This window comes from Asterias amurensis, chromosome 22, assembly GCF_032118995.1.
Source record: "Asterias amurensis chromosome 22, ASM3211899v1".
Lineage (NCBI taxonomy): Eukaryota > Metazoa > Echinodermata > Asteroidea > Forcipulatida > Asteriidae > Asterias > Asterias amurensis.
In genome coordinates, this window is record NC_092669.1 from 1190324 (window position 1) to 1204274 (window position 13951).

A 13951-nucleotide genomic window follows, 5' to 3' on the forward strand; every position below is an offset into this window, starting at 1 on the left:
TCAATTCAATTTTTATTGGTCCTACCATGGAGGAAATTCATTTTGAATACATGCAATACAGACAAAATTAATAAAGCACAATCATAAATAAACTACTGGAAATACATACTATTAATTAATCAGAAAACTACATAATAAACCACAATGGAATCAAACGGAAAACAACATCTGAGCAGAAAGTAAACAAAGTAGTTAAACACTGAGGTTGAGTAGACGGAGACAGAGTATGGTATGAAGGAGTTGAGGAACCTGTTTGTTTTGCATCAAAGTGACTGCCATCTCCTACCACTTCTTAGTTTGATGAAGAATGTGTTCAATGGATGGTTACTTTTTGTCCACAGATTTACATTAAACTTACACAGTTTGAAGATAAGATAATAGAAAGCTTCCCTTAAAATATTCATTACTTACCCACAACCTGCAGGCACATTTTTTTTTTTTAACACCCAGATGCCCACTTCTTTTTTGTAACCATCACTTCTCATCCTCACCACCCCCAGGCATCTAACCCTAAACCACCCAAGGCCCAAACAACCAATAACCCGCACGTCCAGTTTCTTTTAAGACCCAAATGCCTGCTTCTTTTTTGCAACCATCATTTCTCATCCTCACCTCCCCCAGGCATCTAACCCTTAACCACCCAAGGCCCAAATAACCCATGACCCGCACGACCATTTTCTTTTAACACCCAGTCGCCCGCTTCTTTTTTTTTACCATCACTTCTCATCCTCACCATCCCCAGGCATCTAACCCAACTGATGAGCCCTTTATGTCTACCAAGGAGGATGTCAATGAGATAAGGAAGAGTCTAAACCTGGAACAGCTCCCCACCTTAGCCCCTACCCAGGTCCCTACCCCAGCCCCTAGGCAGTCTTCAAGTGTCACACCTCGACAGTCTACGAGTGTCACCCCACGGCAATCAGAGAGCGTCTATGAAGACTTGTCTGAGGCCTATAGTGGGAACGTTAACAACAAGCTACACCAGGAGGTAAGAAGTGATACCGTATCCCATTTGAATAAGCCATTCGGTTGTTTGTCTTCTGACTGGCACCTCTGAAAAAAGAAATTAGCTGATAGGAAGACCGCCAACATAAAGCTAGAAAGCTCAGTTGGTAGAGCATCGGTCTGTTGATCCGGGGGTTGTTTGTCCCGCTCCAGTCAACTTGTCTTTGTTCAAACCCAAAAGTTTATTGATTGAAACATATTGCTTACTTTGTTTACAACTAAAGTTCATAACAAAACAATCACCAAAAGTTAACGATTTATTTATAGTTTCTTCCTATTCATCCACACCATGCAAAGCTTTAAACAATACTTAAAAAAAATACCATTTTCATCTGAATTATATATTATTTTTTTTAGGAAGTGGTAAGAAACTGCAGCACCATAGGCTCGTCCACAGGAAGTGATCTTGACATCGATGTATACGAGTTACTCTCAGAAGCAACTACAGGTCAGAATGATGATTACGACATCCCCCCACCGAGATTAAGCCACTCCCCTGATAAACCACCCCCTGTGGAACAGCGGCAAATCAGTGAGTTTAGTTTCTTCATAACAACTGAGTATACAGTGCTAACACACATTGGTGTATGGGTAAAAACCAAAATTAATATTCATAACATTCTGTTCTTAAAGGCAGTGGACACTATTGGTAATTAGTCAAAATAATTATTAGCATAAAACCTTACTTGGTAACGAGTAATGGGGAGAGGTTGATAGTATAAAACATTGTGAGAAATGGCTCCCTCTGAAGTGAAGTAGTTTTCGAGAAAGAGGTATGTTTCCACAAATTTGATTTTGAAACCTCAGATTTAGAATTTGAGGTCACTAAATCGACGGTTGTTCAGCTATTCGTTGTCGTTTTCAGCACACGAAGATTCATCCCAAGCAATGTCAAAGAAATTGAGGGATGACCGTCCTCAAAGACGACGCATGCGCAGATGACGCCAAATGTCATCTTTACCGCCACAGAACCAATCTCTATTGATGTGGGACAACTTTAACTTTCAACGTACTTTTTTTGTGTCACCAACAGAGAGAGAAATTCCAATCCCTCCACCCCGCCGTTCCAAACAAGGCAGCTCCCCAAACTCCCACCATCCCACCGTCCTCATCTCTCAAAAGGAGCACAACGGTTCCTACCCTCTATCCGTATCAGCGACTAACTCCTACTACTCGGACTTCCCAAGTTCAGAGACAGATGATTCGGACATGCCGTCTTCCCCGGGGAGCTATTACTCACAGCTGCCTACCCCGGATCATCCTCCGCCGTCCCCTCACACAGCGATGCTTGGGATTCAAGCTAAACTATCTCCTCAAGTAAGTTACTCATCTTTCTTCTTCTTCTTCTTCTTCTTCTTTCTATATGAGTACAAGCCTCACATGTAAGTAATATCGTACTATGAAGTGCAAAAGTGAGCAGGCCAGGGGAACATATCAGCAAAGAAAATCACAAAAATAGGTGTATATTTACAGATGCAGGTACGCTTCTTTGTCACACAGAAACCTTGTAGTTTTGTTTTTTAATGCATATTCACTAGCTGACATGAATATTGATGAGCTGCTATGAATATTGGCTACCCTAATAAGCAACACCCTTAGCTGTAGCCAGCCGCCTTTCAGTCACAGCCTTGGTTGTATGTTGAAGATTAAAGTCAAGTATAATATTTGTCTTTAGCTTTATCGCCCTCTATTGGCGAGATATATGAATGATCAACTAGCTCTTCATACAACTTTTCCTCTGATAATCTGATTTCCTCTTTTCTTTTAAGTCTCAGTTTTACAATTCAAAATTGAAAATTACTATACAAAATTATTGTAGTTTGGTAATTTCCTCTTTTTGGGTGAAGTTACAGGTGCATGCCTGTGGTTTAAATATTTGTTTCGTTTATTCTTCTACGTGTATACAATGTATATATTTTATGTCTTTGTTAATGTTTTAACGAAACCATTTTTCTTTTATGTGTTGTATTTGTCTTATTATATACAATTTTGTATAGTATCATACTTTTAGTAATTTTGATTTAAAATATTATGTCAAGCACTTTTGATCCCTGGGGGAGTAGCTAGTGGTTGAATATTAATAAAAACTTGTAAATTACTTTTGCCATTGTCAGATGCTTTGTCATAGATTAAGAATAACTGTGTTCAAAGAACTAACATTCAGTCTATGTTCAACTGAGTTTCATCATTTGGGGGAAACGGGGACAAAGACACTTGTGAAGATAGTTCTTTAGGGTTTATAAACTGATTAGTATACACAATTTGTTGTAGTTCAATCCCAAATCATTTAACAATGTACCTAATCAGTTTCCCTTGTGACTTTACAATCTTGAGTATAAAATTAATAATACTTGTAAATTTTTGTTAAAATGTTAAGCTATTCTTTTAGAACAATTTGTTACGGAGACCGTGCTGCTCCTGCCCTATGGAATAAGCTCCCTGTCTCACTTCGAAACAACATCACTCAACAACTTCAAGAGGGAACTAAAAAAAAACACTTGTTTACTTAGACTTTCCTTGGGTTTCACATGAGTTAAATTATGTTTATTCTTCATTTTCTATTGTACAATGTTTTCATTTTGTGCAGGCGCCTAGATCGGTTTTCTGGAGAAGTGCGCATTATAAATCCATATTATTATTATTATTATTATTATTATTATTATTGTTATTGTTATTGTTATTGTTATTGTTATTGTTATTGTTATTGTTATTGTTATTGTTATTGTTATTGTTATTGTTATTGTTATTGTTATTGTTATTGTTATTGTTATTGTTATTGTTATTGTTATTGTTATTGTTATTGTTATTGTTATTGTTATTGTTATTGTTATTGTTATTGTTATTGTTATTGTTATTGTTATTGTTATTGTTATTGTTATTGTTATTGTTATTGTTATTGTTATTGTTATTGTTATTGTTATTGTTATTGTTATTGTTATTGTTATTGTTATTGTTATTGTTATGTTATTGTTATTGTTATTGTTATTGTTATTGTTATTGTTATTGTTATTGTTATTGTTATTGTTATTGTTATTGTTATTTTTATTGTTATTGTTATTGTTATTGTTATTGTTATTGTTATTGTTATTGTTATTGTTATTGTTATTGTTATTGTTATTGTTATTGTTATTGTTATTGTTATTGTTATTGTTATTGTTATTGTTATTGTTATTGTTATTATTATTCATTAAAAGTAATTTAGTTTAAAACAGGTCATCCTTTTTTTTTCTTTTTTTCTTTTTTTTTGGGGGGGGGGTAATACGCATCAAACAACAAAATTCTGTTTAGATTTTGTAGTATATTTGTACAACAAAAGTAACCCTGTGTGGTTATAAATTTACCAAATACTACTCTGTATGTCTGGTTCAATTAATAATACTACAGATATTTTTTAACAAAGAGCTCTGTACCCTGACATATTTGGTCACTTTGTCATAACAAATGCACTGTGTCCATATAGTGTTGTATTCATAGTTTAATGAAATACCAGAAAATGTTGATTATATCTCCAGAATGCCTTGTATCGGGCACAATAGACCTATTTAACATGACTCTGTGGGTTCTTAATCCTTGCTCGGAGCACTTTTCAGTCAATTAAGATTAGAACAAAATATGTCTTAGAGGTGGTCGGGCCAGCCAACCACGTCTTAAGCCAATTGATCAAAGCCAAGCCCTACCAGGGTGGTTAACTTGGCCGTGCCATCATTTCCCCCGTTTTCCGTTTCCTATATCAGCAAATTCCTACCCTGCTCACGAGTGCGTCTCTTAATCACGTTCAATTGACTCCAACGCACTTCCTCTCTCTTAATATTGTAGTCGTTCCCGCTCCACGGAACACCACGGAGGGAGTCGTCAAACGAAGCGTGGATGCAGCCAGCATCACCAGACCACAAATCAGCTTTCATCTCTTTGTCAGCGAGCGGACAACGCACCACGGAAACTGCAGACCTCTCCGAGTCCAACCTTTACCTACACTCCAAGGAGATCTGTCTAATCCCTGGAGGAAATAATCAAGAGTCTTGCGAGTTGCCAAATCGAGCCCATTACGAGAAAAACGCAAACGCGAGAAAATATCACCATCCGGAGAAACCGAATCGTTTTACGAATCGGACTTCTAGTAACGGCAGTGCCATCTCGCAGAGGACTCCCACCAATCATCAATCGCCTCGCTACAATGCACTCGGTCGTAGATTCGTTGACAAGGAACCAGTGAATGGACAGCATTATCATCATTCGGAGAGATATTCTGACGGGTACCAGGCAAACGATGAGTTTTTGAGTACCGATACGAGTAGCAACGGAGATACAGAGTTACTCCGACCAGACGAGGAAGACCCATTTGCCGGTAAGTTCAACAACAATTTCCCGTCAACTTCTTATCAACATTTTCCCCCTAATAGGACACCATTAATAAATAACAGACAGACACACACTGTTTGGACTGTTTTGTCAGATTTCCCAACCTGTGTAAAACCTTTAATATAAATACACTTTAATTTTGAGGGTGTGCGTAAATATGTTATGATCGCAGCCGGCGGCGTTATTGTGGTAGTGAGCGACACAAGGACAATATTCCCTTAATTAAAAAATTCAAATTGTTCAACAGTACTCGTGTTCGTGTTGATTTTCAATGTGGTATTATTTTGCCTGAGGTACTTAAGAGAGTCCCTTTGTAAAAATCGTTGGGCAAAGTGACTATTTAATGACTGTACAAAAGTGAGAATTGTTGGTGACTGGTTGGTTTTTTTTTTTTGGTTTTTTTTTGAGAATGTGTGTAGTTTGACTCTTTGTCCTGGCTTTAGTGACTGCTGCAGGAATGAATTAAGGCCCAGTGACCAGGGATTTCACAAAGGGAAAGACGCGTCTTATATTAAGTTAGGACGAGGTACTCATCCTAACTTAGGACTAGCCATATCTACTAGGACAAGTCCTAAGCTAGGACTAGTCCTAACTCTTTGTGAAATCGTTCCACGGGGTATTAATGTTGGAAGCACTTTGAGAAGCACGTTGGGTGTGAAAAGCGCTATATAATAAACTGATAATAAACTATAATAAACTGGTTATTATTACAATTATTCTCACCAGGATTTTTGTAAAAAAAAATATCACAGGCATGTTACGGGAAAGTACTGAGTTTACAGTGCTAACACACATTGGTGTATGGGTAAAAAAAAAAAAAAAAAAATTTATAAAAATCTCCTACAATGAATCTGATACTTGTATCTTTAAATTCTGTTGGGTATCGAAGTAGCATGACCAATGAGATAAATCTGCTTGTTCAACAAATTTTGAATCTGGTCTTGTATTTATCATTGCTTTAAAGTTCACTTTTGAAACATCCGTGGCTTTTTAACTGAGCTTTGTGAAGCTTTGCTCTCACTGAATCAAAACACAAGCATAATTCACAGCATCTTCTAGTTCCTTTTTGTCGTCTTTCTTGTGATGAGTTAACCTTTTGAGAACGTAATGACCGGAAGCTGATTATTGTAACATCTGTGTTTTGCTACTCGTCCTGTCCTGTTTCCTAAAATGTCTCAGTGTCAAGTAGTCCTGCAGAGTTTACTTCTTATTCCAGATGGGGTTTATTTTACTGTGTCTTTTGTATCTTGGCAAGAGTATAAGAATTTACTGTAACATACTGTGTTGAGCAGCTCAGTCTAAAGGTAGGGTCATTGATTGTTATTTGTCAACGTTGTGCTTATTTATAGGCATAATTATTAAGAATGTTTTTATTTTTTTTAAATTTATTTATTATTGATCTCTAATAGCGTATAGCCGCTATTTACAGGTATCATTGAAAACAGATTAAAAACAGATAAAACTATGTTCTGGGAGAAGTTTCATCTGTGAGAGTTTCGGTTGAATATGGTGTCTACTTCTTGAGAAAACAGGAAAAGCTGACACAACAGGCTTGTTTTTGTTTTTGTTTACTTTAGTCTGGTTTCTAATTTGTTTTGCCTTGGGAAAAATTCAGAAACTTTTTGATAAAATAGCCTGACAATTTTTCGGCCAAAATATGACCCTACCTTGGGCGGTTTACCTGTAAATGTGACAAACTTTTTAAATTTTTTATAAATCAAATCAAGGTGGAACTAGGGTTCAAAGGTTAAGTTTTGGCATTTACCCTTCACATGTTATCAATCCCATGTTTGTACAATGATGTCCATGGTGATATTTTTTCCAAGGGTAATTTATTTTTTGAAGGACGTTATATTTCAAGGACAGACAATTTTCTAAGCATGATACGTTTACTTGTATAATCACATGAGCATAAAGACTTACTTGGTAATGAGCAACAGAGAGCTGTTGATATTATAAAACTTTGTGAGAAACGACTCCCTCTGAAGTACAAAGTTTTTGAGAAAAATGTAATTTCTCACTAAAATATTCAAATCTGATCTGGAAGCAGACAAGTTTGTGCGACAAAGCGTTTTTTCTTTCATTATTCTCAGGCAACTTCAACGACCAATTGAGCCCAAATTTTCACAGTTTGTTATTTTGTGCTTACATGTATGTTGGGCTACACCAAGTAAGAATACAGAGGTCGGTTTCACAAAGATATGACTAGTCCTGACTTACGTAGGACTTGTCCTTAATCGTAAGTTAGGTCCAGTAACTCGTCCTAACTCGAGATATTGAAACAAAGAGCTACTCCAGTAGCTTTTTCCCTCGTACTGCATCTCTTTGCTACAACACCTTGCCTGGTGCATGTTTCCCTTCATCTTATGGTCTGCCATCTTTTAAGAGGAATGTCAATTCCTACCTTCAGCTCCACTGAGTTTCTGCATGTCTATGTTTTCTTCCTTGTAGCCCTTTACCTAGAGTGGCTTTAAGCCTCATTTTGGGCGAACTTGCATTTAAAAAAAAAAAGATAAAAAAAAGACTAGTCAATAATAACTCTTTGTGAAATCCACCCGTGGTCTTTGACGACTACCAAATATGTCTACTGCCTAGTGCCGCTTGATCGCATAACATATTTCCTTCTCCATGCATGAAGTGGCATATTTTACAGCCGTGTCTGGTCATGCAAGAGGGAATTAAGAATCCAGCAGTGACACTTTATGAAAGAAACTTACTGAGGCGGAAAGATTTGATTAACAAGACAATATTAAGAAACCTTGGAATGGAAAGTCAGTCAGTTAATCGTTACTCTGGACTGTCTGGGATAATCTGCTTTCTTTTAAATCCATTAATCAGGATTAAAGGCAGTGGACACTATTGGTAATTGTCAAAGACTAGCCTTCACAGTTGGTATATCTCAACATATGCATAGAATAACAAACCTGTGAAAATTTGAGCTCAATCGGTCATAAAACTTGCGAGATAATAATGAAAGAAAAAAACACCCTTGTCACACGAAGTTGTGTGCATTTAAATGGTTGATTTCGAGACCTCAAGTTCTAAACTTGAAGTCTCAAAATCAAATTCGTGGAAAATTACTTCTTTCTCGAAAACTATGGCACTTCAGAGGGAGCCGTTTCTAACAATGTTTAATACCGTCAACCTCTCCCCATTACTCGTCACCAAAGAAGGTTTTATGCTAATAATTATTTTGAGTAATTACCAATAGTGTCCACTGCCTTTAAGGACTGGTGTTCTGCACACCAATCTCTTACTTTCAGGAAATAGTTACTATGGACTGTCTTGGTCAATCTGCTTTCTTTTGAGTCCATTAGTTAAGATTAAGAACTGTGTTCTTCACACCAATCTGTTTCTTTAAAGTCAGTGAATAGTAACTAAGGACAGGTACAAAGTTTCCAGTTCCTAAATTCATTAATATCTTTTGGTCAGTTTATTCTTACTAAAGACTAGCTTACCAATTATTATTGCCCCCATATTAACAAGAGTCATTATAAATGTTGCTAGACCTATGTATCAGGGCTCTAATTCGGCGGAAAAATTTGAAAGACCGCAGGACTTGGAAGAGCTCAGAATCTTTATCGGAGCAGATTCTAAATGATTAGACTAGAATTAAAATGAGAACACAGTTTCATCAACTATATTGTTTTTATTCGAACAAACAAATAATAAGAGAAAAGATATCTCTGCTGTTTATGTGTGGTTTAAATCAGCAGGGTTTACAAATATTTTTGAGACTCAAGTTTAACATTTGAATAACATTTTCTTTTTGACAAAGATGTTGAATTGAAGGGAAAACACAAAAACCCCTATATTTTGATTTGGCTCCTTGTTTGGGGAACAAGGTTTTGTTCACCCAATCTTTTTTAGGGAGCAAAGTTTTGATCAGAATCCGAGGCTGAATGAATTATTTTACGTGCTACCCAGAAAATAGTGTCGCCCACTGACGCCCATAATAAGTGGATTTCATTCATGTGAAGAAAGCGGAGGTGTGTCATTCAATCAACATACCAACACGTTAATCAAATGCCTTTATACCCATTCCATGAACATCATTCAATCGTCTGACATTGACAGGGATCATTGAGATAGAAATAGACCTCCATGCACAGATTAATGGGTTTTTTAAAGGTGAAACTGGTTCACCTGCAAAACTGTCTTGTTCCTTGTATTCAATAATGATAATGAATACAGGTTCTTACTCGGACCGAAAGGGGCCACATTGTTTTCCAGGAAATTTTGCTTAGCTAATTTTCCTGCTTAGAATTAGCGGGGTGCCAGTCACAAGTTATAATACACATTTTTGGCTGGTAACTTATTTTTCCTAACTCCTAAGCAACATATTAGGCTTAGAAATTGTTTGTGGTCAGTAGCTTTATCCTGCCATACAATTAACATGAAGTTCTTCGTACATAGATTGTAACAAAATTCAAATTGACCTAGTCAGATTTCTCTTGCGGTTTATTTTTTGATGTTTTGAAATTTAAAAAGTTGTGTCCCTTTTGGTGATCCCTGGCTTTCACTTCCCAGATTGTATCGAAAACTTTGGTGTGATCCCTAGCTACAGGTTGAATGAATTCTGACTGGCACCAATGAACAAAGATATTGATGAAAAAGGGAGACTGCCAATAAAAAGGTAGATAGCTAAGTTTGTGTAGCGTTGCACATTAATCCGGAGGTCGTTCGTGCAAATCCTGCTATAGTCATTTTTTTCTTTGTTCAACCCAAACTTTTATAATTTGAATTCTCTTGACAGCAATCACAAAAAGCATACCTAAAAAATACGGAAATAAAAATTGAGTTTGCATTGAATAAGATTACGAAGAAAACACTGCCTGAAAAACCACTGTCAGTGATCAAGCATTCCTTTTACATTGGCCCCGTCTATCAATGTCGTTGAACTCAATATTAGCATTTGAATGCCGTCTGCTCCAACAAACCGTGACGATCTAGTCCATACAAACACGTTATCAACCAGCTCCTGGAAACATGTATAATAGAAGTTCCCTTATGCTTCCTAGACAAAACAATTTCATACTGCGACACCCGCAAAAGCTAATTCCCAGAATCCATTGTATGCGCACACTCATCGGTAACCCCGCGCACCGGTATCCATTCAGTGCCCCTGTATGCTCCATTAACCCCTGTTTGTGTAACTTTCCGACTACCCCAACACAAAACAACAAAAAATGCGTCAAAGAAACTGAAAAGCTAAACAAACTAGAATGCGGCATACCTGTCAGTCACTTATGCATAACAATAATGGGACTGATTGGATCAGTTAGTCATTTCAAAGGAACAGGTGACTGGAGCGCGGCATGTAGTTTTATTTTATTTTTGGGGGGTAACAAATTTGTCCTTGTAAGCCAGCTCTGATCTGTAAGGCTAATCAAATGGATTGTTGATTTGGAGATTGAGGCAAGATGACAGGAGTGAAAAAAGTTGAGGAGTTTTTACTGGAGTATATGGTGTCGAGATGTTTACTTAGCATGGAGCTTGGGGTGTTGGATTTAATTGATGGCGTGACAATCATGAATTGTAAGTTGATATCGACTTCCCTCGGTTTTTGAATTATCAAGTATTTTCCCGTCCAAATCTAAGAGGAATGGGGGGTGCTTACTCTTGGTTACTTGGAGAAGTTTGTGGTAAACACTATTTAACCGCGCCAATTTCTTGTTAAAGGGTCTATGTAACTTTTGAAGGACAAAAAACACAATGTCCACAGATTTACACTAAACTTACAGATAATGATAGTAGAAAGCTTTCCTGAAAATATTACGTGCTGAGGTGCTGTAGTTTTTGGGAAATGAGTAGAACAATGTCATGAAAATAATTTTCGTCTCATGAGACCGCGCCAATTTCTTGTTAAAGGGTCTATGTAACTTTTGAAGGACAAAAAACACAATGTCCACAGATTTACACTAAACTTACAGATAATGATAGTAGAAAGCTTTCCTGAAAATATTACGTGCTGAGGTGCTGTAGTTTTTGGGAAATGAGTAGAACAATGTCATGAAAATAATTTTTGTCTCATGAGACGAAAATTATTTTAATCACTTACAAGTACGTATTTTCATGACATTTTTTTTACTCATTTCTCAAAAACTACAGCACCTCAGTAAGTAATATTTGAAGAGAAGCTTTCCACGATCATTATCTTCAAACCCTGTAAGTTTAATGTAAATCTATGGACATTTTGAAAAAGTACCCAAATCTTTTAAATAGTGATGGTTCTAAAAAGAAGTGGTGGTTACTGACTCAACATTTCAATCAGTATGCTCTGATCATCTTCAGGAGAATGCTGGACTCCGTTGCTGGATGCGGATTTAGTACTTGGCCTCTTGGTTTAAAAAAAACTTAGGAGTAAATGCCAAAATTGCTTGCTTGTGTTGGTTGAACTTTTTAAAACCGTTGAACCCATGTACAAGATACCACCAACGGGTTTTTTTTCGGTGGGCCTTTCAAGAACTACGGTACTTATTTAGAAGACGTTTAAATATTTTGGGTGATTGTTGTTTGGGGCTTGCAATTAATTGGCTGGGCGGAAAATTTGCTTGAATTTATTGGCTAAGCAGAGTTGACCTGCCAGTCACAAACCAATTATTTTACATGAGTACATTTGGAGTGGTCACCTCTTAACTGCTTAGGGACACTTTTTACACTTGGCCTAATTGTGTAACTGTGTGAAATAGTTTGGGACAAAGCTTTTGCGTTGTATATTTACTGCCTTTATACCATTCTCCCTGTATCCCCGGGGTGATTGGGGGGGGGGGTAGTAAGCTTGTAAATATCTCTTGATTTTATTGCATTATTATTTAATATGTTTGCTGTAACAATGACCCTGAAGATCCATTTGTTTTGAAGCTTTCACTCCCAGACCTACATGTAATGAAAACTCCCTCCTCATTTCCAATAAACAGAGTGAATGTCAAAATTTAATTAAGCAATTTAATAATGGGTTATCAAGGCCAGTTCATTGGTTTTTTCTCTTATTGATGGAAGTGTGATGAATATCTAGGAGTCAGTAGTTGTGACTATATCTTCCTCTTCATTGTATCTACTGGAATCTGGAACTTTGTCAAAATTTGCTGTAATTCAAAAACAGTTTTTTAATCATTGGTCTCAGGCCTGCAGTCCAGTGTAAATATCTAGACCAGGGCCAAGTTTCATAGAGCTGCTGAAGCACTGCAGCTGAACACTGCTGTAGAAAGAAAATATTCTCTTACAATACTGAAAGTAAAAGTATATTCTTGGATGATGATATCAGCCTAATCTGTATCGACTTGATTGACAGTGATTGGTCAGATTCTTAATTAATAACCAGGATTATTGACTAATTGGATTATGATAAAAACAGGTGCAAATTACATTTAGATCTGGGTTGAAAAAATAAGGCTAGATAAAGATTAACTAAATAGTGCAGACTGAGCTGAAATAACAAGCTGCTAGAGACAGCTCTATATATTACCACTCACAATTTTTATTCTATTTTTTTATGCAAGTTGCCAGACACACAAGGCCTGAAGGCCACTTCAAGGTATGGGCTACAATTTGTTTCTTCTCCAGAGGCCGATGCCACCTACTCCTAGGGCTGAAACGGGGTTACCCCTATTACAGCCCATACAGATGTAGGCTTGGGTATCATCAATGCAATAAAACAAATATTTGTTTTGGAGATATCGCCAAACTTTTGGTGCAATTATGTCCACACAGGAAGAATATTTTGTAAATGGAAAACACAATCTGAGAAACGTGTTCTCAGTAACACTTCTTAGATTAAAATTTTGGAGGATGAAAAGTGATATGTTTTTCCATAATCCACATTACTTCAAAGTGAAAAGATTCTTAGATAGAATGCTTTATAAACTAGCGAAAGCTGTTGCACTTCTTACCTAGTAACATTTTATTGCGATTCATTTTAAGAGTGATTACCAACCCTATACCTTCCCTTTAAAGCCACTGGACACTATTTGTAATTTACTCAAAATAATTGTTAGCATAAAAAACTTACTTGGTAACGAGCAATGGAGACCCGTTGATGGTACAACACATTGTGAGAAACGGCTCTCTATGAAGTAACATAGTTTTTAAGAAAGAAGTTATTTCTCACTAAAATATTTGAATTGAGACACACCAAGTGAGAACACTGGTCTTTAATAATCACCAGACGTGTCCAGTGCCTTTAAGTACGGGGCCCTCATACAATGCACTGAGGCAACATGTCCCCCCTACCCCCTACACCCAGTTTTCTTGTGTTCTCCCCCCCCCCCCCCCGCCCCCCAAGGGACAAAAGCCTTGTACATCCCTAGCATTTTCTCCAGGGGTAATTTGGAAAAGTCTTGTAATAAGAGCCTCATCCAATGCATTGTTCCTACCCAGGGAATTCACTGACATTTGAGTCCGAACAAGTGAGAAAGGTTTTGGTTTTCCTACAGGAGGCTTAGATCTGTTGTGTTCGTTTCAATCTCGATACAGTTTGTGGACAAAGAACTCTGGTTTTTGATTTCCAAGGGGACTCTAAACCACCATGAAGAGTTTTGTTTTCTTTGAAAGCCTGGAAGCACAAGTCTCAGATTCTCATGGATTT

At 37.0% G+C, this 13951-nt stretch overlaps 1 protein-coding gene across 4 annotated transcripts in view; it reads left to right on the forward strand.

The window, feature by feature from the left end:
• The window catches only part of LOC139953644 (ankyrin repeat and sterile alpha motif domain-containing protein 1B-like), a 50264-nt gene that overhangs the window by 15261 nt on the left and 21052 nt on the right, over positions 1 to 13951 (forward strand). For 3 of the 4 annotated variants that reach the window (XM_071953140.1, XM_071953141.1, XM_071953144.1), the window contains 4 exons: positions 743 to 988; positions 1363 to 1537; positions 2039 to 2322; positions 4822 to 5350. In XM_071953140.1, coding sequence (XP_071809241.1) covers positions 743 to 988; positions 1363 to 1537; positions 2039 to 2322; positions 4822 to 5350 — 1234 coding nt within the window. The remainder of the gene's footprint in view (positions 1 to 742; positions 989 to 1362; positions 1538 to 2038; positions 2323 to 4821; positions 5351 to 13951) is intronic. The other variant, XM_071953143.1, reaches the window with a different exon arrangement.